The sequence below is a fragment of the Dermacentor silvarum genome, chromosome 3 (assembly GCF_013339745.2).
Source record: "Dermacentor silvarum isolate Dsil-2018 chromosome 3, BIME_Dsil_1.4, whole genome shotgun sequence".
Classification (NCBI taxonomy): domain Eukaryota; kingdom Metazoa; phylum Arthropoda; class Arachnida; order Ixodida; family Ixodidae; genus Dermacentor; species Dermacentor silvarum.
This window is the reverse complement of record NC_051156.1, coordinates 45,142,860-45,169,065: the sequence shown is the minus strand read 5'-3', so window position 1 is coordinate 45,169,065 and position 26,206 is coordinate 45,142,860. Positions and strand designations below refer to the sequence as shown.

The 26,206-nt window shown below is 49.3% G+C and overlaps 1 protein-coding gene across 1 annotated transcript in view; it reads left to right on the top strand.

Moving 5' to 3' along the window:
• Positions 1-25,949, top strand: part of LOC119444325 (fatty acid synthase-like) — a 223,276-nt gene extending 197,327 nt beyond the window's left edge. The window contains 1 exon segment of the mRNA XM_049664542.1: positions 25,780-25,949. Within this exon segment, the coding sequence (XP_049520499.1) occupies positions 25,780-25,949 (170 nt within the window).
• Positions 25,950-26,206: the final 257 nt, after the last annotated feature.

The following is a 26,206-nucleotide window of genomic DNA, read 5'->3' as shown; positions in this document are numbered from 1 at the left end:
TTGGAATGAGCAGTGTTTGTACGTGGCAGTGAAGGGAGAGTAGCTGCTTATAGATAATATAATATATATATATATATATATAATCGGTGGCGTGTGTGTGTGTGTGTTTTAAAAGTAATTGACAGCAGAGCTGCCTCTTAGGGTTCCTGTAGTGGGTAAATCTTTTGGCTGGGAACACGAAGAAGAATATGTGGTCACGAGGGCGCGAGGAGACGAAGAAGAAGCAGACTTGCGGTAAGCCCACGTCGGCAATAGCCCACGTCGCCTCATCCAGTGCTCCGTTCACGTTTCGAGGCGTCTGGCGTCGTCATTCGAATAAGTGCTGACGCGGCAAGGCGTCTACCGGGACTCTGTAAGTGTCTTTTTTTTTCACTTGCGTCCATGCTCTTGAATCGCCTGTGCCGTGAGACTTGGACGTGGCCTGCACGAGTGCTGAGTGGTTTAAACACCAGATTGCCCAAAGGTCATTACAGATGGAGGTAATATAAAAAACTTGGTTTCTTAACAGGGCGACTGCATTTTCCTACAAAACAATATGAAATTTGAAGTATTTGAAGTATTTCAAGTGTCATTGGTTTCTTAAGATATCCACAACTTGAGCGCGTCAGTAACGCTACTATGGCCTTCCTTTAGGCTTCCGTTTTAAGAGGACGTTCGTGCTAATTATTGGCTTTAAGGCTTAATTTTAATTTTAGGCTTAAGATATTGTACGCAGCGTATAACATATGACACATTGGGCTTTGCGGAGTCAACGTCTCGAAAGTGGGCAGTCGTTATATTAGACGCCATAGTGAAGAACTTGATTAAGTTGACCACGTGGCATTCCATAACGTGCACCGAAACACGGAACACGAGTGTTCTTACGCGCAAGCGAGCATGGCTCGCCAGGGAAATCGGCGATGCTATGTTAGAAGCCGTGCCGGCGAAAGTACGAAGGAAACAACGCTACGTAGAGGAAAGTCTAGTTGCCTTTCAGTGAAGCCGGGAAGGAGACGGAACGCGAAGGGACTAGGGGGAGGCGCGCTAGCTTGACCTTCTCTGGCAGTTGGTACGGGTTATGTGTGGGTGATGGAGGTACCAGGTTCGTCTCGTTATCAAGAGAAGCACGGAGCAGCAACGGAAGCGGCAGCAGTTCAACCGCGAGTTGACCCCACCGGACGACGTCGCCACGCGCCGAGCACGAGCTGAACAAGTGCGGCAAAATGCCTGGGGTTTGCGTGCCCAGGAGACGGCTAGGCGCGGCTTGTGACAGTGCGGGTGTATTTCGCACGCAGCACGCACAAAGGTATGAGTCGTCGGTGCACCTAGACTGCGCCGCTCAGTAGCGAGCGAAGTGACCTTCGTGCTGTCTATCGCGTCAACAAAAACTGAGCGCCGAGAACACAGCACGAACAAGCGTATGCGCCGTCGAAGCGCCGAGCAGGAACAGAGACGAGGATGCAATCGTCGCCGGGAGTGCAAACTAAACGCGGCCTCCCCATTACGACGAGAGATGTGAAATTCAAAATGGAATACTGCACCTTGTCTTATATATTCGCGCGACGGTGCCGCCGCAACGGCAGAATGGCAGGAAACTACGCACGCAAACGGTTGGAACGCCGACAAAGAGAGGGCGGTGCGGGTCCGCCTTTTGGGCTAACATCCAATCGTAGTACTGCTGTGACCATTATTTCTGGGGACATCTTTGGGTCCCAGGTGGGACAAGAATAGTTCTATAAGGCGCGTTACAGGTCCCGGAGCCCACCACCTGTAGTCCACAGTGGCATGTGCCATCGCGCTTGAACCCTTTCTGCCCGATCCCAGGATCGGCCAACATTTTTGCCCACCACACGAAAAATGCACGGGAGGCTAGCCATAAACAGCTTCAGTGTAAAAAAAAGGACACTAGGTATGACTGCTTTCTGAGCAGTAGTTCACAAAACGGCAGTAGTTATTATTGCGTGGCACATCTTACCTTCGAGCAAACGTCTAGCCGCATCACCCAAGCCATATCGGATCTAATACCATTCCATACTACGTGCAGGCATGGCTTGACGAGGTTTCGCATAGCACTAAAAACTTCCTGTCGCATTTCTGTCATCTTTCAAACACTGACAGCAGTTGTGCATTCCTCGCAATTTTAATCACAAATAAGTTAGTTTTCGACCAGTAATATCCACGTACAGCACGGTCTAACTTTTGTCCCTCTGCCCAGATAACGCGCAAGACACCAGCTCAGCCTTCAGTCCTCTCTGCGTCTACCTGGGGCGGGCGCGGCTTCCTGAAGGTTGCCGTGGTCGTGAATTACCCTAGGATCACCGGCAGATCGAGTGCTGGCAGTATGCTGCGTGCCAGCGATAGGCGACTTCCACAGCGTCCCACGACTAATGAAGGGCCCGACGCGTACCGGCCTCCAGCGTGCGGTCGACCAATGGCGGACGGCTGCACCACCAGGCTTCTCACAGTTGCGCTGCCGAGGCATGCGTCGTCCTTCTCCCTTCTCCTCTTCTTTGCCCTCCTCACTCTGTCGACGATGGCACCCCTCGCGTACGCCACAGAGGGTAAGTACGCTTGAAATATCTCGTCAATGCTCACATGAGCATGTCGTCTGTTGAAGCTAAAATAAGAATACAGAATGTGGGAACTTTTCGTGAGAATACAAAATCGAAGCGTGCTTCGTTGCCATACAAAAAAAAATCACCGCATATCCTAGAAGTGAATGATAATGAGTGGGCGAAGCACCGGGGATCATTCGGTTAACCGTTAATCCCCCTACGCTGGCAAGCGGACCCAGAGGCGGCGAGGGCACGGGAAGCGGCGGCAAAACGCCGGAAGCATTCTCTACTTGAGGTTGGTGGCGCCGGTGTTCGGATTCAAGCGCGAGCTTCGCGAGCCCTCAGCTCTGGGTCCGCTTTCCAGCGTTGCCGTACTGCTTCAGCTTTGCGAGCCCTCAGGTCCGTGTCCGCTTGTTGTCTGCATTGCCGTGCTGCAGGAGCTTTGCGAGTCCTCGACTCCGCTTTCAGGTGAGCCGCCACTCTCGCCTTTTCATCCATAGCGGGCAAGCCGTTTTCAGAAGCGACCGTTATCATCCATGGCTGAAGAGAGAAAGAGTGCGCGCGTCGGGAACGTACGCCCTTGTGCACCACAGCGCCCCTAGCGGACACCATGCAAACCAGAGCTACGGACGACGAGGCAGGGACAAATCTCGGCCGTAAGGTGCTTCGCCCCTAAAAGACGTAGATGTAGACACACAATATGACTGTACTATACTGCCGTTCATACATATAGCGCGCAACAGGTTGGAAGCTACGGAAGCAGTCCGCAGCAAAAACTAAATAAATAAATAAATAAATAAAGTACCACTCCGCGGTTGTCGAGGCTGAATGGTACAAGGCGCGCGCCCGGGGGGTGCAGGCTACGAGGGTCTGGGTTGGCATCTCAGTATGGCGAATTTTTTCTTTCCTTTCTTTGTTCATAAGAATCGCTGAGCAAATTTTTTTTCTGTGGTCGTCTGCATAACAACCGACTTACCCACATCATATACGTTCTTTAAATGTAAATGATAATTTTGTATGTAATGAAAAATATATATATTTCAGCATTGTTGAAATGAACACAGGAGTTTATTTCTCAGCAATATTAGTAGAACCCATCAAGCGCTAATGCGAAGACATAGAAAGGACATAACCGACGGGATGTTGCGTTTTCTTCTATATCCTACCCGCAATCTCCGTTTCATGAGGCATTCTTCTATACCCAAGCAACTTTAATACGCAGTTTTCGCGTACGATGTCCAATGCAAACATTCCCTAGATAATCATCATGTTCCAGGAACCTACAAGCAGCGCTACACAAGTTAGATACACAATACCGATACAGATACACCACAAGTAAGATAAAGCAAGACACACTGGTTTGGGAGGCGTACAAGCAGTTGATGATACTAGGCATGGTATTTGCAGTGAGGCCTGGTGAGGGGCTCTTTAAGAAAGCTCTTCGAGACTGTTCAATGCTGAGCTAGACTCGTCAGAAGAGTCACTTGACTCACCAGTGCTAATAATGACTGGCTTGATTTGATTATCGATAACTGCATCCCGTTCCCAGGCCTCATCTTCAACATGCTGGACATGAGCGCGACAGTTTGCCCACATTTGTTGGGGGACTGATGCCAGTGCACCTGGTAAGAGCTGTTCAGCATGCGCTAAAGTAAACTCCTTGTTTATCATGGCTACGTAGCCTTTCACGACACCCTATACACTCTCTATTGGGTTAAATTAACAGTGATATGGAGGCAGTCTTAACACTTCATGACCGTGTTCAGCAGCAATATTGTCTACACGGCACACAATGGCCAGCGTAGGGCACGCTCACTCCCTTTGAAAGTTCCAACAATTTGGAAAGAGCCATATCTGAACTCCAAGCAATTTCCCTCCTTGTGAGCCACGCTTGGATGTCACCTTTTCGTGTCTACGCTGTGGGCACTTTTTCTAGAGCGACACTATGGCAGGGCGAATTATCGATAACAATGACGCTACTGGCGGGGATGTTCGGCAACAGTTTAGTCGTAAACCAGTGTTCGAAGTATGTGCCACACATCTCCGAATGATAGTCCCCATTACTTCCTGAACTATTAATTAGTCCAGTGTCACTGCTTCCTGCGTGAACAAGGATCAGGTGGCCTCCCTTTAAGGATGGGGCTGCTGGCCACGTTGTTAGGCTCCTTAGGAAGGCGTCTTTAGATGATGTCACTGTGCTGTCTTGCCATACTTGCTGCTTGGTATGGCTGACATTTACCCACGTTTCATCCAGGTAAATCATTGTCCTGCGGAAAAATCGGATAAGAATATGTCTCTGCAGCCTACCTGAAGTCTTGTTTAGAACGACAAACGCCTGAAACTACCCGGGACAGCTTTCTGTGGCTCTGCACTAGAAACTACAAGCAAGAGACGCCAGCTTTCAGGCCGGCGTCTCTCGCTCGTGAGCACATTCGAACAGCGCGTTTGTGGAAGCCGGCACGTCGCTGTTGTAGCTTCAACTCCATAGACACAAAAATTTGTCCCACACCAGCGCGCAAACAACAAATAAAACGCGAACTAAAGCACACGCTGCCGGATCGCAGCCGTTAAAGTGCACAAACATTTTCTTTTCTATTTCCAAGCGCCTAGAAAACACAGCAAAAGAACTCAGCGTGCAAGTCGCAAAATTATAAAATCAAATCAAATCATTTTTATTTTTTCCAAAAATACACATTGGAAATGGATGCTAGGACAAAAAGCTGGTTCAAACAGCTTGACGAGGCCCTAGCAACCATGATGTGGCAGTAGTTTCGACATGTCACATTTCGTTGTTAACAAAGGAACGTAAAAAACATATTATAAAGGATAACAAAAAAGTTGAATATTTACAAAGTACTATAGTAATTATACATTAGTGAGCATATGTCAGTAAATCAGACAATGATGACAAAGCTATCGATTAAAAAAAAGAAAGGAAAAGCACAACAAAACGATAAGAAATGATATGTTTTTACAAGGTACTCTTATTATACAACAGTGAAAGTTACACACTAATATAAGTAAAGCAAAACAAGGATAACAAATAACCGTTTGATTACACCAGGAATACTAGTAGTTGAAAAACAGGTAAACAAAAACAAATAGTCAGAGGAAATGCGCATCAATAAAATGTTGTCTTATTTCGCTTAAAGTGTAATGATTAATGTCGGTATACTTATTTAATATAAAGGGTAAGTTGTGTTCCAACATCTGCAATTTATAATTTGTGCGGAAGCTTGGGAGGAACCATGTAGGATCACTCCTATGTTAACCCGTTTATTGTGAAATTGTAGTGATGCGAGTCCTGTTAGAAATTCCCTAAATGCAGTAGATGAGTAGCGGAAGGAACGTAAAATGCGTAATTCATACATACATGTTACAGGAACAATACTGTATGTGCGAAAAGCATATTCTGTATGCGAGAGGTAGGGGAGATTCGCTATGTAACGAACTACCCTCTTTTGAAGTGTTAGAATCTTAGTGATGTTGGTAGTACTAGTCGTTGCCCATCGCACGTGAGCACATAAAGTATGCTGCGTACCGGCCTTACTTCCAGAATTCCTTGATGGCTCTCAAGTACCTCCGACGTCAGGCGATTAGGTCGTCGCGCTCGAAAAGCGCTAGCTTTCGTTTTCGTTTTTCAAAAATGAAGCCGATGTCATGCTACAGCCTCCATAATGTCGTCTTGCTGAATTGCGGCACGTCGTTGTCGTCGTTAACCGCTGAGAGGATTTTATCAAGAGTTGGAATTTCTTTTTCATCTTACATGCTTTCATCTTTCATTTTTACGAACAGCGTGTATCGTAAAGCTAACATGCTTGACGAAACGCGAGCTTGCTAGCGTAACTTTGCGGGGTCTCTTCTACGGTGAAGCCAGTTGGCCTGAGAGACGGCTGTCTCTGTCTTGTACTTCGCGACAGTGCGAGCGGACACTCCGGTATCAGCACTCGCAATATCAAGAACTTCGCGGACTGTCTTCTCCGGGAAGCGTGCCTTTGTCGCTGCGTAGACGTTGACGAAACCTTGCTTGCATTCCCTTGAACGTCGCAGAAGACATCTTCAAAAACAAGTGTCGAGGCGATGCGCTTCCAGCTGAAGCAGGAGACGCCGTCTTCTTTGTGTCGGCTGTTCGGACGGCGCACAACTTCGGACGAACTAAGAGGGATATTGAAAGTACTATGACGCTTGCGATTCTGGAGCTTTAGGCATGCATAAATATTGTCTGTTAACAAAGCAGTAACTAAATACTAATTTTTATAATTATGCTCACAGTATCTTTATTTTATTGCATTTGAGCAGCGTTGTGCGCTACTTTTCTTGTCGCACGTACAGCGCCGTATTACGCTCCTCAGCTTTGGCAACGTGGCGCGCTATGTATGAAACGGACTATAAAATCAACACCAACATCGTACAAACGTTCGGCATTTGCGAACGTTGGCACTAGCACCATTACCCCTTTCCATATTCGACGCACCACCTCATATTTATTGTGGCCTCAAATTGCCCCTTATTCCGGTAGGAATCATCCCAAAATGACTGTAGATGTTAATACGGTTAGCACTGATGCATTGTAGCGACACAGTGTAGTGCCACCATGGAAATATTTCAAGTCTAATGCTTATAGTACAACTGGGCTTGTCTATCGCGCTTGACGATGATGATGGGTTATTGGCATCCCCTTTGAAACTAGGCGGTGACAAATAGTCACCTAGCCTGCTTGATTTATTCGGGTATACTGTACATGCTTTTCATTCTAGCATTTTCGTGTGCATCTCCCTTTGTTTGTTTTCCCCTCAACACTTCTCTATATACTTCTACTTATAAAGCATCACTGCAAAGCTGAAACATACGCAGGGTCGAAAACAGTACACATGATCGATATCAACCTTGTATTCTACCTATGTATGTAAAGGATCCGGTCGTATGAATTTCTTCCCCGTTTCCCCCCCCCCCCCCCCAAATATTCTAGATGCTTCCGTCCACTTTAAATCCAAGCGCTTCTGAAAGGTGTACGTTACCTCCTGGTCTCAATGTGTGAATGCCTTTGCATTCCTTTAGGTTGTGCCGAGTGGTCTAATTTATTTCTGCAGCATACACATGCCTCTCATCTTGCTGCGAATATTTGCTCCGGTATGTTTTTCTCCTTACGCAGCCAGATCGAGACTCAAGTAGCAAGGCACTGCCCTTGGTGCTATCGCACGAATTTTTCCTTCCAATTTATTTCTTCCCATGGTTATAAATCTCTATGGTCATTCTTTGTTTCCCTAACTTGCATCCAATTCGCTGTCCCTGTATTTCTATTTCTTTCTGATGACTCCTAGTTGTCTATTCACACTTACAATTACCCTGTAATTGGTTGACAACTTTCTTAGCATCTTCCTCCATTCTGTGTCGACGCTTTTCAGGTACAGATACTTGTGCACTTTAGCCGCCCATTTATTTAGATTCATGTTCATGAGTCTTCCTTCAAAACTAAATTTGCTCTGCGCTTGTCTGACTTCGAAAGAGCCCATTTCACCATACACTACCTCATTTGTGATTTTACCGTGGGCTTCCAAATCCAACCGGCATAGCGATTTTTGGTTCATTTCCAACCCTGAAAACATATCCAATTTGAGGGAGAGAATGGCATTTGCGAATGTTGGCACTAGCGCCATTACTCCTTTCCATATCACCACCTCATATTTATTGTGGCCTCAAAGTGCTCTATGTTTCATTATTAATGCGTTCCACTTCCCATTTATTTTCAGATTATCTCGGTGGGTCCTTCGTTTATGTATACGCCGAGGTATTTATATTGCTTGACTATAGGTATCAATTGCTGTTGAATGGACACCAGATCATTACTGGTCTCTTCATTAAAGAACATAATTTCATCTAGTCTCTTCATTAAAGAACTCGATTTCTTTGTGCTAAACATAAGGCCTAGATTAGTCGCTGCGTTGCCAGAGATATTCACAAGTGTCTGCAATTCTCTTGTATTGTCCGCTAGTAGCACTATGTCGTACGCATAGTGCTACTATGGGACCTTCAGTAGCACCATTTGTACATTAGGCATGTAGGATAAATCAAACCCTAATTCGCTTTTTCCAGTCGTTTTGCTACACGCTTAACGTAAAGTGCGAACAGCAATGGACACAGAGGACATCCTAGCTTCAGTACTTGGCGAATTCGTACGACTTCATTACCTTGTCGACCTTACCATACAACTTGTACTCAGTTGTCTCTATATATCTCTCTCATCAGCTCTACGAAATCGTTATCTGTGCATTCGTGCTTAAGAATATCCCATAACAAATCGCTCTCTACGTTGTCATAGGCTCCTTTATTATCTACAAAATGCTATCGATAAAGGTATTCTGAGCTACTGAAATCTCTATGCAATGAGTTAGTACCAACATATTGTCCTCTAAGTGTCTGTCTGGCCTGAACCAATTCTGCAGTTCCCCCCGTACATCATTTTTCTCCAACACTTCGACAATTCTAATTTTACGGCTTGCATTGCCATTATATGTATCACCGACATGCATGTAACTGGCCTGTACGAGCTGGTCTTATCCTTATCACCTTTGCATTTACAGAGGAGGATCACGTTGCCTTCACATCATCCAACCGGGACTGTCTTCGTTCTAATCGCTTGTTCTACGGCATTAGTCAGCAGTGCCTTGCTCTTTGGACCGATGTTATTGATTAGCTGTATTCGGATTTCATCGGGTCCTGCTACTGTGTTATTAGGAACATTTCTTTCTGCGATTTAACAGCAAAATTTTCCTACGCTATATTTTGATATCTCAGGCTTCTCTGTTGCTGGTGGAAGCGTGTGAGTGTGAACTGCGCTTTATTTCGTTCCGAAGTTATCCGTAATAACGTCTGTGATGTACCCCAGCACATTGTCTCCTCCTTCGAAGATGTTACCGTCTTCATTCGTTATTGCCATTGGAGAATGTTCAGTTGGAGCTCCGAGTGCTTTTATACGGTTACAGAATTTTTGTGCGCCTTTGTCTCTTTTGCGAATGTTATGCACCCAACGTTCACTTGTGAATTTAATTTTCTATGGCACGTGCTCACCCCCCCCCTCTTTTTTTTCTCGGTATTTGTTCCATCTAAGGAGGACCTCTTCTTCGTGTAATCCCCACTTTTCGACTTCTCGATGATCCCTTAACGCCTGCTTCCGCTCTTCTATAGCTTGCTTTATTACCTTGTTCCACCACTTACGGGGCTTCGGCTTTCCAATTTAACAATTATTACGCCGCGCCTGCTTATCTCCTGCTGCGTAACGTCTAACAGTTCGTTATCTTTCCAGACTGTTGTAGGAAACGGCTCCATTTTCTTCTGTGTTTTTGGGATCTCTGTTATTTGCTTTTCATTCATATTTCAAAATGCTGATGCTATTGTGCTTTGTTTTAGTATCTCCTAAAATTTTTCAGGTTAAACGTTTATGATCGCCATCCAGGCTATTTCTTCCATGTTCGTCTAACATCACTTGGTCTAGTCGTTCGCAGACCATTTCTGAGACTAGGGCGTAGTCAATACATGATGGCCTGTTTCCGCCATGTTACCTGTCCATGACACTTATTTTCCCTGTTAACTACTATAGGGTTCTGTTCATCCTGCAGATCCAGCACTAGAGAACCGTTGTAATCCGTATATCCGTCTAAATCCTCTATGTGTCCATTCATATCTATTACTAAAATCACTCGGCCCAATTGTAGAACTCATTATCATCGCTTCTAATGCAATCAATACATTCTTTATTTTTACCTCTGCTACCACTACCTGTCGATAGGTAACCTGCTCTAAGCCACGTCTTTTTGCCTTCTCATGGGCCGCTAATTCATAAATGTTCCTTACCTGTCTCTTTAACAATTTCCAACTCCATACTCGCCTTTTAGCATGCCTACGCCTCCGGCTTTCCTTGACCCAGTCATGCTGTTGCACCCCTTCTATACTAAAGTTTCAAGAAAAGGCGGCTGCTCCAAATTTCGTCGATGCATTTCGATTAAGGTGTACATACTAATAGCTTGGTCATTCTGGTGCGTATGAACTTCCAGGTATTTTTCCCACTTGCGACCACCCTGCATACTTAACTAAGAAATTTTACGGTCTCTATACTTTTCCTTTGTGTGCCTTTTCCTAACTCTTTGTGGCCATGTTCTGCACTTTGGTGGTGTGTCGCTACATGCAATACTTACCCGCCGCGGTGGCTCAGGTAGCTAAGGCGTTCTACAAAAATTCTACAAAGAACATGCAATACTTAATATTTGTTCCTGAAAAACCTTAGATCTAAATTGCCTCTAGCCCGCCTAAAAAAGCTGCTATCGGTAAAAGGGTTCCCGTCAAGCACAAAGGCGCCTTCGCGGCCTGCTCGGTGCACTTCTCGGTTGATGCCAACGACCGAAAAAAGTCATTGCCTTAGCTTGCGTCCAAATTCCTTGTTTATTGCAAGCACTGCTTTTTGAATTGCCTGCTCCTGCCTTTCAATCCTTGGCTTCGTGCACACTGCCCGATTTCCACTTCCTTTGAAACATTCCGCAGATCGGTAACCACTTTGGCTATTTTCTTCGGGATCCCTGTCTTTGCAGTTGTCAGTCATTGCGCCCATTATCACGACTAGGTGCTGCTGATCTACTGCGTTCCACGTGTGTTATTTGGCTTTCGCAATCATTTCCCTCATCGGTTATGCAGGAAGCGCTCTAATCTGGACTCGCGCGCCTGCATCGACCCTGTCTGTTATCAGCGGTTCTACTTTACGCATGTTTGAATCCCCAATAACGACAAATTGGACGCTTTTCCTCCTCCTCGCCACCGAAATCTGCACTTGAGGCCACGATACCATCCCCTCCTGCCTTATCGTCACCCTGTGCTTTTTTTTACTACTTCCGCGGCTGGCACATAAGTGGCAGCTATATAGGGGCTTTAGTGGTAGCCCCTTTGTGACCATCACTGAAGTGTCCGCCACTACTTTCCGGCGCGGAGCCTTCGGATTCGTAAACTGCTCTCTCTTCGGCGCCAGCCCCCTTCGCTGTGCTCGCATCGAAGCGTTTACCATTGCTTTGCGGAATGGCGGCCGCCAGCTTCATTTATACGTTGGCGAGCTTCTTCCTCTGCTTCATAGTGAAATATTTAGCGCGCACAATCGACAAAGACACAGTGAAGGGGGACCCACGAGCGCTTCCGGTGTCCTTCAGGAGCGCTTCCTTCACTGTGTCCTTGACGATTGTGCGCGCTAAATATTTCACTATGAATTCGTACCAGCTCGCCCAACTATCAGTTCTGCTGCAGTTCCTCCGCTTTTCTGCACTCTTGAGTTCCTTTTATAACTGCCGAACCCATTTAGTTAGCTTATCCTTCGCCTACTCTAACCAGTCTAGTCGCGGCTCTAACACACATATTCTACAGATAAGAACTGTCCCGTTTGCTTCGCATACTGACTCAAACCGCGCTTCTTCCAACGCGTACGTAGGAACGCTCGCACTCAGAACAATGTACGCGCAGGTTCCTCCTCGTATTGACCATCATTCTGTACTAACAAGGGGTTGTACAAAAGTAATCCTACTTGTATAGAAAGATACGAAAAATGCAATTATTGGTTACCTGCTTATATCTAACCACACCGACCAAGAACCTGATAAGCATGAAAAATAATATATTTAGATTGCTCAGTTAACTAGCACTTCACACGTTCATATGAGCGACAAATCAAATCATTTAAACTTTTCGCTTTGACGCGCTGCTCCTGCTGCGCTAAGGCGGCCTTTCCAATCAGCACGTCTGTTCCATTCGACGTCACTTCCCTCTGGAATGCTCCGCCATCTTGCGGCGCTGCCGCGAAATCTGTGTCGTGCGTGTGGATATGTACTCGAACAAGATTATCGCAATATATATGACGCGTGCTCAATTCGGCCCAAAACCGCAGAAATGTTATATAATTGCTTTTCTCACTAAAGGGTCCGTATCCGCAGTGTAATAATACCTGGAGAACCAAGTTGGCGTGAAAGAAGTTCACTGACGATGGCGATACACCCTGATGCAAAATTTTCATTTTGCGATATATTGGCTGGCGCTGACAATCGGTCTCGTGCGGCACGTTGCAAACGGAGAGTGGCGCTACTACCTCGTTAATATCGAGATCGCGAGTGCCAGCGCGTGGAAGATGCGTGGAGGCGATTCACAGCAGCCGTCGCCGACCGACCTAGACGACGCGCGCTACTCTGGCGCCATCTCGTAGCCTTCTTCGCCGCACTGCTTTTTCTTCTCACACTTTCGCCGTACCCTCCTCTCCGTTTTCCTCCTCACGTCTCGTCGCTCTCGCCGCTTTCATGTTTCTCAAGGGACGTAAATGCCGACGCTCGCCGCAGGAACGGGCGCCTAGCTGCGCTCTGAAATCTTAGAGATAACTGCAAGCGGCGCCGTCAAACAGGCAAGTCATACGCGAGATTCTTTGTTCATTTCACCATAGGCAAACAAACGGGGCGCAAAGAGGAGACGCAGCCGCTAATCACCGCTAACTGGGTGAAGTTCCACAAGAACGGTAACCTCATTAGAACGCGTCCAACGGATGATCTCTAACATAGTCCTTGGACCAAGCAGCCCTATATTCTGCCTACTGGACCATTAACTGCCCGGTGACCCAAGTAGGCGTGAAACAAGTTGCATTCATAGATGTATTTTAAAAAAATTGTAGCCCTTCCCCTGTTGAGGAAATGGGGGTAAGCGAGGCTTGTGTGTTTATTCGGTGTTCCTCTGAATGACTTGCACTGATGAGTACCACGTTGTGCTGGAACCACAACCGGTCACACGCACTGCAGCTGGCTCCGACGTGCCGGCTGAGAACATAGCATTGAAACCTGGCCGTCGCACCGTGGAAGTTGGCGCTAGCGTTGCCGAGGCGTGCACCACCGTTACCGGGTACATGGAGGGCTAGACGACGCTGACGTTTGTCCTCAACAACGCGCTCCCGCAGCTCGGGGTCCGCGGCTCTACGCAGACATCTTGCCTGGGCTTCGGAAGCCATCACGCTAGCTAGGATCGGCACGTCGACGACGAGCCCTTTCCCGAACGTTTCGACAAGTGAACTAACAAGAGCTATACGAAGCGAAGATTGTACGTTAAATGGCCGCGTAAAGTTGTAAACATTCGCTTACTAAACAAATATACTTTAAAAGAGTTGAATGTTGGGCTAGTTGGTGTTTTGACATAAGAACCAACTTGTAATGCAGCGCAACGGGACGGCACAACTGTCACCTTTACTTGGGAGTGCGGAGAGGTGCGAGTATGCGCTACTCTCGATGGCTGAGAGACACGACTGGCGGCACAGCAAACGAGGATTTAATATATACAGGAGAGGTAAACGCACGCGGCACACAAAACTCAAACCATAACTCAAAACTAACGGCACGCAAAACTAAAACTATGATTTAACAAAAATCTTCACTCGAACTTAAATAACAAACTCAGATTAAATAGCAGCTACTGAAAAAAGGACTGTCTCAGTTCCGGAGCCTAGCTCCGCCTTAGAAGTGTCTAGGTCAGTCCTAGCGCGGGTTCGTTAGAGTCTAGCCACCCTGCATCCGGCCTAGCTGCGTCGCAATCGGAAACGTGGGCTTACAGATCGTCGTCGCGAAGTTCTTGTCGGACCTGCGTCGTGCTCGTCCGCAGCATTGAGGGTGTCGTAGGTGTCGACGCCTCGCGTTGTTTCTTTTGACGGTGGTGAGCTCGTCGGTAACTGGTCAGTGATGAGCTCGTTAGCGATGGCGTTCGGCGCTGCTTAGGCCCACCTGCCTAGGCCTAGCGTCGGGACGCGTCGCAACTTCTTCAAGAGTGCCGACGTGGCGTCCCGATGAGAATCAAACGTGCCGGTCTGCCGCAGAAGGGGGAGCCTCTCTGGAGTGCCTGATCCTGCCGTGAGAAGCTGCAGCTCGTCCTGGAGCCTCGCCCGAACTTGCCGAGGTCGACGGCCACACCTTGGACGGCCAGCGTCGCGGACTCAACCAGACCCCCAAGTCTCCCGTCGCCAGAACATAGCTGGAGATGCGACCTTCCTGACCCGGCGCCACGTTGAAACTCCACGGACAGCGCCGTTCATCCCTCGACTATGCCTCGGTTCGTGCGCTCGCGCGCTCGCGCCGTTCGGAGCACCGAGCATCGCGTGCTCCTCTTCTTTTTCGCGCCACAGGCGGCCTCTTACATGTGGCATGGGCCCCCTCTTCAAGAGTTTTTTCTCAAAAAACTGCTCACTCTTGGCGTTCAGGTGATGACTGTGACTCCTCGTAGTGACATTGGTGCTGGTCCATTGAAGACTCGATGCACTACACAACACCACACTGTTGCGCACAATTCACCAGACGCACTGTTCACCGCGTTTAAGAGTTCACTTTCTGCACTTTTCACCAAATAATGCACTTCACTCAACTGTTCGCAACGTTCACTAGTTAATGTTTCGAAACATTCTACATGAATAAACTTTGCATCAAATCATGTTTTACAATACTCTATCTACTCTATATCTGCATAGGTACTGTTTCAATTCTTTCCTCTCTATACACATTTCCGGGTCCTGAAATCTTCCGCGTGCCATTCCTAAATGTTTTTCCTTTTGATTCTAACCATTGCATCTGCCCTATTTTTTCCACCTCTTGCGAAACTTCTTTCTACGCTTACGCGTTACACGTCTGGGGCCATTTGGGTATCTACCTCCTTCGCCCTTTTTCTCGGAGTCACAATGTCCCATCATGCCTAGTGTTTGGTACTCCTTGGACTCCGCGTCACCTATCAACTTCTGAGTTGATAGGTTCTGAGGTGGACCTACTTCTTTCTTTACTCTCTTCTGCTCTTCGGGTATATGCTCGATCGGGATGTTGCCCATCCTCTTTTCCCGGTTAACCTGAATCAAGGGCTCTCTCGTCGTGAGCTCCTTTACGGTGTCACGGGCATTATCTAGTATGTCTGTGTCCTTCCCTTCAGCAATCATCGTGCAAACACTAGTCTTCTTCTCGTTTTTCCCCTTAGCCATTGTCTTTTGACATACAACGCATGCCCTGACGTATCTCCTCACGTCGCTCTGTACTCCAATCCAGAAGAACTCCTCTGTAATTCTCGCCAACGTGCTCCCTATCCCTTGATGTCCTGCCATCACACTGTCATGTCCTATCTTCATTACTGTTTCTCGCAGTTCCTTTGGGACCATTAACTGCTGAACCTCTCTTCCTGAATTGAACACACACCTCCGGTATAATAAGTCGTTTTTCTTGAAAAACTCCACCACGTTTCGACTTCTTTTCCTTCGTACTACTTCTCCTATCTTCTGTACGCACTTCTGCAATGATTCATCTTTCTCCTGTAATTCCTTGAACTCAGCGACCGTTATGCTCAACCCCTTAATGTTCGTGACCGGTAATGGTTTTAAGGGCTTAGTACTCTTACTCCTGGCTCGTGTTTGTACTGCCGCTGCTACCTCTACCTCAGGTGACTTCTCTTCTAGTGTTTCTGGTTTCCCTCTCTTCTCTAAATCTTCTGTCCTCTTCCAGTTAGGGTCTGGGTCATCCGCCCTTCTCACCCCTGATACATTCCCCAACATCAAATCAAACAGAGGATCTTCTATACACCTAGCTGTGACCAATCCCATAAAAAAATGGTGTCGAAACTTGAATTTGCGCCTCTGGCAAATACTTGACAGACCTGTCCGCCAAAATGACTGGTTTGAAATAGCCGGTCATGTTCTCTGACGGCACCAGACTTTCCCTAACCAATACTGTGTTCGCCCCCGTGTCTCTCAAAACTGTGGCCCTGCGTCCTTGAACTTCTCCCTCCACCACGGGCATGTTCTTTTCTCTCGGCTCACCCTCATTACCTTTCATCATACATGTAGCTTTGTCTGCGTATCCTGATCTGCATTCGTGCGCTCCATGCCCTCTCTTTTGACATAGCTGGCAGACCACTGGTGGACCACGTCTACTATCCTTCACCCGACAGTTCATTGCTATATGTCCCAGCCGGTTACAAAGAAAACATCTTTGGGGCGTCCCTTGCCTGTTCATTGGACCCCGATTCCTCGTCTCCCCTGCAGCTGCCATCGGCGCGTCCTTGCCACTCCTTCCTAAATTCCTTAGTCCCTGCGCCTCTACAAACTGATCTGAGTGCGCTGCCATTTCCTCTACTGTTTTTAATTTCCTCTCTTTGAGGAATACCGCCAGACTGTCGCTGCACCTGGCGAGAAATTGTTCTCCTACGACCTTGTCTCGCACCCCTTCATATGTCTTGTTGGCCTCCGATAACTCCATCCATCTCTCAAAGTAGTTTGTTAATCTACATGCAAACTGTTTTCCAGTTTCCGCGTCTTCCGGCTTGCATGACCTGAACTTTTCGCGGAAACCCTCAGCAGTTAGCCGGAATCTTTGCAATAAAGTGTTTTTCACTTTGTCATAGTCTAAGCTCTCTTCGGCGGGCATCCGTCCAAACACACTCAAAGCCTCACCAACTAGACACAGGCTTAAGGCGCTAGCCCACTCATTCTTTGCCCAGCCTTGCCCGACCGCTATTCTCTCAAAGCGATGCAAATACGCATCTAAATCATCTCTGCGCTCATCAAAGGGAGCCATCAATTTCCTTGGGCAAATCTGTTTGGGCCTGGGCGAAGTCGAGTCGGATGACCCCGACCTGGGGGAAATCGACCCCTCGCGAGACCCGGAGTTCATCTCTGCCAACTTTAACTTCAACTCTAAAATTTCCTTCTCGCGCTCATGATTTTCGCGTGCTTGTTGCTGCTGCTTATCCCGTTCTTGCCGAGCATATTCAAAGAATGTCATCGCATCCTCCTTAGTCATGTTCAAATCCTTTGCTACTGCCGCCAACCGCTCCAACTCCATCTTTACAACTCCCGACTATCGGTGACTGGGCCGTATCAATCCTGGCAGGCTCGCCAATATTTGTCACCTTTACTTGGGAGTGCGGAGAGTTGCGAGTATGCGCTACTCTCGATGGATGAGAGACACGACTGGCGGCACAGCAAACGAGGATTTAATATATACAGGAGAAGTAAACGCACGCGGCACACAAAACTCAAACCATAACTCAAAACTAACGGCACGCAAAACTAAAACTATGATTTAACAAAAATCTTCACTCGAACTTAAATAACAAACTCAGATTAAATAGCAGCTACTGAAAAAAGGACTGTCTCAGTTCCGGAGCCTAGCTCCGCCTTAGAAGTGTCTAGGTCAGTCCTAGCGCGGGTTCGTTAGAGTCTAGCCACCCTGCATCCGGCCTAGCTGCGTCGCAATCGGAAACGTGGGCTTACAGATCGTCGTCGCGAAGTTCTTGTCGGACCTGCGTCGGGCTCGTCCGCAGCATTGAGGGTGTCGTAGGTGTCGACGCCTCGCGTTGTTTCTTTTGACGGTGGTGAGCTCGTCGGTAACTGGTCAGTGATGAGCTCGTTAGCGATGGCGTTCGGCGCTGCTTAGGCCCACCTGCCTAGGCCTAGCGTCGGGACGCGTCGCAACTTCTTCAAGAGTGCCGACGTGGCGTCCCGAGGAGAATCGAACGTGCCGGTCTGCCGCAGAAGGGGGAGCCTCTCTGGTGTGCCTGATCCTGCCGTGAGAAGCTGCAGCTCGTCCAGGAGCCTCGCTTGAACTTGCCGAGGTCGACGGCCACACCTTGGACGGCCAGCGTCGCGGACTCAACCAGACCCCCAAGTCTCCCGTCGCCAGAACATAGCTGGAGATGCGACCTTCCTGACCCGGTGCCACGTTGAAACTCCACGGACAGCGCCGTTCATCCCTCGACTATGCCTCGGTTCGTGCGCCTCGCGCCGTTCGGAGCACCGAGAATCGCGTGCTCCTCTTCTTTTTCACGCCACAGGCGGCCTCTTACATGTGACAACAACACAGAGGAAGACGAACAAAGGCGCTAACACAGCGCCTGTGTTCGTCTTCCTCTCTGTTGTGCCGTCCCGTTGCGCTGCATTTCAAGATGGTTCTTATGTCAAAACAAATAGACAAGCACGGTGTCGCGCGCGCACAGATAAATATTGGTACATGCATATTGCGTGTCTTCTGGACGATGCGCGCGGGCGCCTGGACGAAGAAGACGAACTGCTCTGGGCTCTCGAGCTATCGGCTGATCTGGCCAGCGCTGCAGCTATCTTTTGTAAATATACTTGTAAATAGTCTCCTGTACTTAATCCTTCGTTCGCGTAACATTTTGATGTAGCGTGCCGTTCCCCGTCCTCACCACGGAGCTCCGCAGCGGCCGCACCGTGTAGCTTTCCAGCATGCCTCCCGGTGACACCTCGTCTGCTGCTACTACTGCAACTCCAACCACAACGTACGTCACGGTTGCCACTCCCCGCGATCTTGGCATATTCTCTGGCCAAGATAATGTCGACGTTGATGACTGGCTACTCATGTATGAGCTTGTTAGCCGCAGCAACCACTGGGACCCCTACCATAATGCTAGCGAATTTCCTCTTCTACTTGGGCGGAACACCTCGTGTCTGGTTCCGGACACACGAGGAGGAGATCTCTAGCTGGGACGCTTTCAAGGAGAAGCTCCGCGACCTCTTTGGAAATCCGACCGGTTGGCAGCAGGCTGCAAGAAAAGAGGTTGCTACCCGAGTACAGTCTTCCACTGAATCGTATGTCTCGTACATACAAGACGTGCTAGCTCTTTGCCGAAAAGTCGACGAGAACATGGTCGAAGTTGACAAGTTTGGCCACGTTCTCAAAGGGATCGCGGGTGACGCGTTCAACTTGTTGATCTTCAACAATGTGTCTCCCATCGACGTCATTATCAAGGAATGCCGCCGCTTCAAGCTCGCCAAAAGCCGCCGCGTCATTCCACAGTTCTTCCAGCTCCCTAACACGGCTGCGACGTCGTCCTGCGTCGCCCTTACCGCTTCACCCCCCTCCAATGAGGCCGTCACGCGTATTGTTCGCCGCGAGCTCGAGGCTGCCAGTCCTGTCACGTTCCATCCACGCCCACTTCACCCCACCATTTACCAACCAGCCCCAGCGATCTGCCTCATTCAGGAGGTTGTGCGACAAGAGTTTGCCAACCTCGGTTTTCCTGCTGCCTGCTCCATCTCCCGACCTGATGCCCGACTGGTGCCGGCAGCTGCGCCTCGCAGCGATCTGTATTCCCCTCCCAGATACCGCAACCCTACAGAGTGGAGAACTCCGGACGACAAGCCCATTTGCTTTCGTTGTCACCGCACTGGCCACGTCCCTCGCCACTTCCGCACCTCCTGGACATCGCCGTATTCGAGCTACTTTTCCCCGTCTCCTCGCCCATATGCCGCTACTCGCCTTTCCTTATGCCCTCTAGCTCTCACGTATCCATCGATGACAGTCGTCCCACTCGCTCGCCGTCACGTCAGCGCCGTCGGTCCCCGTCGCCCCAGCCACGCCGCGATTCGTCGCCGACCAATTATGGACCCTCCCGGACGGAAAACTAGACCATGCAGCTCCTGGGGGTAGCGCTGCATTATCTTCGTCATGTCTAAATCCTCCATTGACACTCCCAACGCACCATAACTTACTTGATGTCCACGTCGACGGTGTCCCTTTGACGGCGTTAATAGATACTGGAGCCCAGGTGTCCATAATGAGTAATAACCTCCGTCGTCGACTGAAGAAGGTCCTCACGCCTGCTACTAGCCGAGCCGTACGCGTCGCCGATGGCAGCACTGTTGCCGTCACTGGAATGTGTACTTCCCGGATAAGTATCGCCGACCTGCACGTTCCAGTTCTTTTTACAGTGCTGACCAATTGTCCCCACGACCTCATCCTTGGCTAGACTTTCTTACGGCGCATTCAGCTTTGATCGACTGTTCTACCGGTACCCTTTGCCTCGAACTTCCTCTAGTCGCGCATATTCGTGCTGAACAGCCGAACAACTTTAGTACGACCGCCTTCGTCCGCCTGCCGCCTAAAACCTTGACTTTCGTCGAATTGCTTTCATCTTTCCCTGTGCCCGATGGTGATTACGTCGCTTCACCTGTTCCTGATGTCCTTTTGATGCGCGATATCACTGCGCCTAACTCCGTTGTAACCGTCGCCGATAACCGGACATGCCTCCCCGTCGTCAATTTTGGCCTAACAAAGCAAATTCTACCCCAAGGCATATCGCTTACAACGCTGCGTGCTGTAGGAGATGACCACGTCACGGTGTTTTCAGTCGACGGCTGCTCCGATTCTTCACCATTTCCGCGGGATGCTACTTGCCTTGACGCAACCTTTAGTGCCATGATTGCTGCGTACCTATTGCCTGAACAAGCAGCAGCTCTGTGTCTCCTTTTGGTTTCTTATCAAGACATCTTCGACCTCAACAATCGACAATTGGGCCAGACTTCAATTGTTAAGCATCACATAAGTACTGGTGATGCCAGTCCTATTCATCGTCGGCCATATAGAATTTCTGTTTCAGAGCATAAAGTTATTCAAGATGAAGTGCACAAGATGCTTGCCAAAGGCATTGTTGAACCCTCGTCGAGCCCTTGGGCGTCACCCGTTGTGCTTGTTAAAAAGAAAGATGGCACGTGGCGCTTCTGCGTCGATTATCGTCATCTAAACCGAATTACTAAAAAAGATGTCTATCCCTTGCCTCGCATTGACGACGTCCTCGATTGTCTCCATGGTGCCAACTACTTCTCATCAATAGACCTTCGGTCTGGTTATTGGCAAATTTCTGTAGATGAAAGGGTCCGAGAGAAGACCGCATTTCTCACCCCTGATGGTCTATATCAATTCAAAGTTATGCCATTCGCTCTATGCAACGCCCCAGCCACATTCGAGCGTATGATGGACTCTTTGCTTCAAGGGTTCAAATGGTCAACATGCCTTTGCTACCTAGACGACGTTCTCGTATTTTCGCCTACATTTGAGACACACCTTCAGCGCTTATCAGCTGTTCAAGTCTTCCGCGAGGCTGGGCTCCAACTAAATTCCTCGAAGTGTCACTTCGGTCGTCGGCAGATCACAGTGCTGGGCCACCTCGTCGACACTTCCGGTATTCAACCAGACTCGGAGAAAATTCGTGCTGTCACGTCTTTTCTTGTAACTCAGTCTGTAAAAGACGTCCGAAGTTTTGTAGGACTCTGCTCCTACTTCCGACGGTTCTTTAAAGACTTCGCAGCGATTGCCCGACCACTTACTGATCTTCTGAAGAAGGACGTGCCGTTTACGTGGGGTCCCGCTCAAACTGCCGCGTTTGCCCACCTGACCAACATTCTCACCACGCCGCCTATTCTGGCCCACTTTGAGCCGTCCTGCCCTACGGAGGTCCGTACCGATGCCAGTGGTCACGGTATCGGAGCAGTCTTAGCCCAACGCCAACAGGGACGCGATCGTGATATCGCCTACGCTAGCCGGCTCCTCACAGCAGCAGAGCGCAACTATTCGATTACAGACCGTGAATGCCTGGCCCTCGTCTGGGCGGTATCTAAATTCCGCCCTTACTTGTATGGCACGCATTTCTCTGAAATCACGGACCACCACGTGCTCTGCTGGCTTTCCTCACTCAAGGATCATACCGGCCTGCTTGGTCGCTGGGCTCGCCGGCTACAAGAATATTCCTATGCGGTAGTCTACAAGTCGGACCGCCTACATCAAGACGCAGACTGCTTATCACGCTATCCAGTCAGTGGACGAACCACCCGCCGACCCTGACGCCGATGCCGACGCTTGCGTTTTCTCGGTTTCTCAGCTGCCACAAGTCGCCCACGAGCAACTCCGTGATGCCACCTTGCGCGCCATCATTGATCGTTTGGAATCTTCGCCTTCTGATTCATCCCTTCATTTGTTTGTTCTACGGGATGGTGTATTATACCGCCACAACGTCCGCCCCGACTGTCCTGCCCTACTCCTGGTCATTCCTCGGCATCTCCGGTCAGCTGTTCTCCAAGAACTTCACGACTTACCAACGGCAGGTCACCTCGGCGTCTCCCGCACCTACGACCGGATTCGCCGACGCTTCTTTTGGCCAGGCCTTGCCCGCTCCGTCCGGATATACGTTGCGGCGTGTGATAAATGCCAGCGCCGAAAAACACCATCGACGCTCCCTGCCGGGTGCCGTCAACCGCTCGACATTTCTTCGGAGCCGTTCTTTCGCGTTGGCTTGGACTTATTTGGCCCTTTCCCTCTATCAACGTCTGGCAACAAGTGGGCCGCTGTGGCGACAGATTACGCCACACGCTACGCCATCACCAGAGCCCTTCCAACAAGCTGCGCCACAGATGTCGTCGATTTTCCTTTACGCGACGTGATTCTGCAGCATGAAGCTCCACGCCAACTACTCACTAACCGTGGTCGGACTTTCCTTTCTAAGGTCATCGCCGACATCCTGCAGTCCTGCTCAACCAGGCACAAGCTGACTACGTCTTACCATCCACAGACGAATGGTCTCACGGAGCGTCTCAATCGAACCCTGACAGACATGCTTGCAAAGTATGTCTCGTCTGACCATACTGATTGGGACATTGTCCTACCGTATGTCACATTTGCTTATAACTCTTCGCGTCACGACACTGCCGGCTATTCCCCGTTCTTTCTGTTGTTTGGCCGAGAACCCACATTGCCACTGGACACATCCGTTCCATCCGCAGCAGCACAGACCAGCGAATATGCACTTGACGCCATCACCAGGGTAGCCCAAGCTCGCGAAATTGCCCGCGCTCGCCTCCTGACCTCCCAAGAGAATCAACAGCGTCTGTACGATCGACATCACAGAGACGTTCACTTTTCGCCTGGATTCTTGGTACTCCTATGGTCACCGACTCGTCACGTTGGCCTGTCTGAAAAACTCCTGTCTCGGTACACAGGCCCATATCGAGTGCTGCGTGCCGTGACTCCCGTTACGTACAAAATCGCCCCAATCAGTACCAGTGCCTCATCTGCCCCGCCTTCCACTGGCGTTGTGCATGTAGCGCGCCTAAAACCGTACTACCCTCCTGTTCCCACTGATATTTAGACGCACCGAGACGGTGCTTCTGCCGCCGGGGATTATGCTACATGCATATTGCGCGTGTCTTCTGGACGAAGCGCGTGGGCGCCTGGACGAAGAAGACGAACTGCTCTGGGCTCTCGAGCTATCGGTTGATCTGGCCAGCGCTGCAGCTATCTTTTGTAAATATACTTGTAAATAGTCTCCTGTACTTAATCCTTCGTTCGCGTAACAATATGAACACATCTCGCTGGATGACCGCGGAAACTCACTGTGAAAACGCCGGAGTGAGAAAGCGCGCCAGCAGCAGCGGGCAAACGGTCCTTCGCGCCATCTCTCGTCTCGCTTCAACGCGAAGTAAACGTCGAAAGCAGAGGGCATACTACCGGCACTCGGCGCATGCACTTTGTCCCCATCGCTGATCGCTTTGAAGATGAGGCCCGTGTGGACGCGCACTTCGCCCACATCGCAGATCGCTTTCAAGATACGGCGCCCGAGCGGCCGCGCTGTGTGCAGAAGCCGACGGTGCAGAACGCATCTTCCCTCCTTCCCTCTCCGGCGCCTCACCCCCGTCCCTCGCGCGCGTGAAAGACGACCGCGCGCTTCCGGCCTGCCTTCCACCTTCGCGTGCGCTACATTGATCCGCGATTGCCGGCTCACCCTCGTACGCTTTCACTCGCACACACAGCGTACGGCGCGCGGCGACGAATTTCTCGCCGTTGGGCTTTACACGGAACCTCACTGTGACGGCAGAAGTGCGCTTGGAGTGTCAACATACTTGCTATCACAATAATACGAATACGCTTGATTTCAACATACTCTATAGAATAGCGGCCTTATCAACCGGACCATTTCAATTAGGAAATACGCTCATTTTTAAAAGCTAAGCTGTTAAAGCTGGAGGAGAAACGTCCGAAGTCTGCGGAAAACCCCGCGCCGTTTCCTAGCAACCAAGCCACAGCTGCGCACCACCTGGCCCAACCTTGCCTAGCCGCGCATGCGCCGAAGCAGTAGCGATGACATCCCTCGCGTTGCCTAGTAACCACCGTCGCAGGTGCGCCGCTCGCTTCGGCCGACACAGACACGGCTCCACCGAGCCCCCACCAGTTGCGCGCTACTGCGCATGCGCCATTACGTCATCCCGGCGTGTCGTCTGCTGCGCGCCGCCAGTACAGTGTGCATAGCTTTCGCCTTGGACTGCAATTGCTTGGCGAGGCGTTCCCCGATGCCACGGACCACGAGGAAATGCTTATGCACGTTGTATAATTTAGCATCACTTGGCAATACTTCGTATAACTAACCATTACTTCGTATCGCCACGACCAGCTAGGAACCGCTCAGCTCCGCTGTGTCTTTAGCCTTGCGCCACTAGTGCAAGCTACCCCGAATTTTTATCTTTCCATTATCGCCGCAGACGGCATGTGTTTGATTTTGCCGCGAAGGTATACGCACACAATGAATGGTTCAGAAAGCGCTATTTTTAAACTTCGTGCGATAACGCATGACCGCCAGTACTCCAATGAGCGTGGAGTTTGCAAACAAACCGCCCAGCTAAATTTACTCAACGATACTATATTATTTTGAAAAAGCAAGGTTTTTGAAGCGGAGTGTATTGTGAGAAGCTATCTGAATACGGTAGGAACTAGTCGCAAGCTATTCGAAAGGTATATTCGATATTCCATTCGATTCGCTTCGGGCACCATTCGTATTCAATTTGGCCTGAAAAACTGATTCGCCCACGCCTTAACTCGGGGCCAGCAAATCCACTGCTAGTGCTCGACTAAACTCTAGACACTTATTACTAAGATGCCAGGCCTCAAACTCTTAGTGGTGCGGAGTGTGGCAGCAGGCCGATATCACAAAGTTCGCAGCGCATGCGGAGTGACCCTTCCGGTACCGCGGTGACTGTAGTCGTCTTTAATTTCCCGCCATACCTCGGGGGAATGCGGAGGCTAATGCGATTGTGGACGTTTCCGCTAAATGTTTGTGGGAAGGGGGTGCCTATCTGTAAGCTACTCTTAATTTAAAATGGTATTTCTTCATCCTGCATTCTGATCTTAAGAACAAGGCGGGTTTTTATGATAAAAACACATCATGATTCTTGCCGTAGCTACGATTCACTCCGCTAAAGTATAATGCTACCGGCGGCATCGCGGCGGCAGTAGTGTTTAGTGAATCTCGTCGTGAAGTCACTGTAATACTGAGTTGCATTTTTCTGCAGTATCTTGGTACGCATTTTCGAAGCTGTCTCGCCTTCCGTCGTCTAATTTTGTATGTTGTCACTGCATGTCCGTTCCGGGGTGCCATCCAGCTTGCCTGCGACCGCCAGAGTCTATCAAGTACGGGCCACTTATGTCCAATATGTTCACCTTTTGGCCTCGCGTCAACAAGAGCGACGAAGGCCTCGAATGGATCTACAGTACCACGGACGCCATCGGCAGCCTTCTCATCCCGAATCCCAAAATACCCAGTGGTCAGTGATGGGAATTTGGCGTAAAACTGTTATTTGCGCTCTAGCAAATTTTCGTGATTGGACACGAGAAATTTTGGGTGGGAAGCGCGAGGATGATAAACACGTAGATAAATTCGCCTTCATTGTGTTCATCCCGCGAAAATTCATTTAATTCTATGCGCCACTCTTTAAAGGGGCTCAGATATTTTCATAGCACTGTTTTACTCCGATAAAACCTCGGATGAAGTGAAATCCATTTATTCACTCCGTAAGAAATGATTGTGTG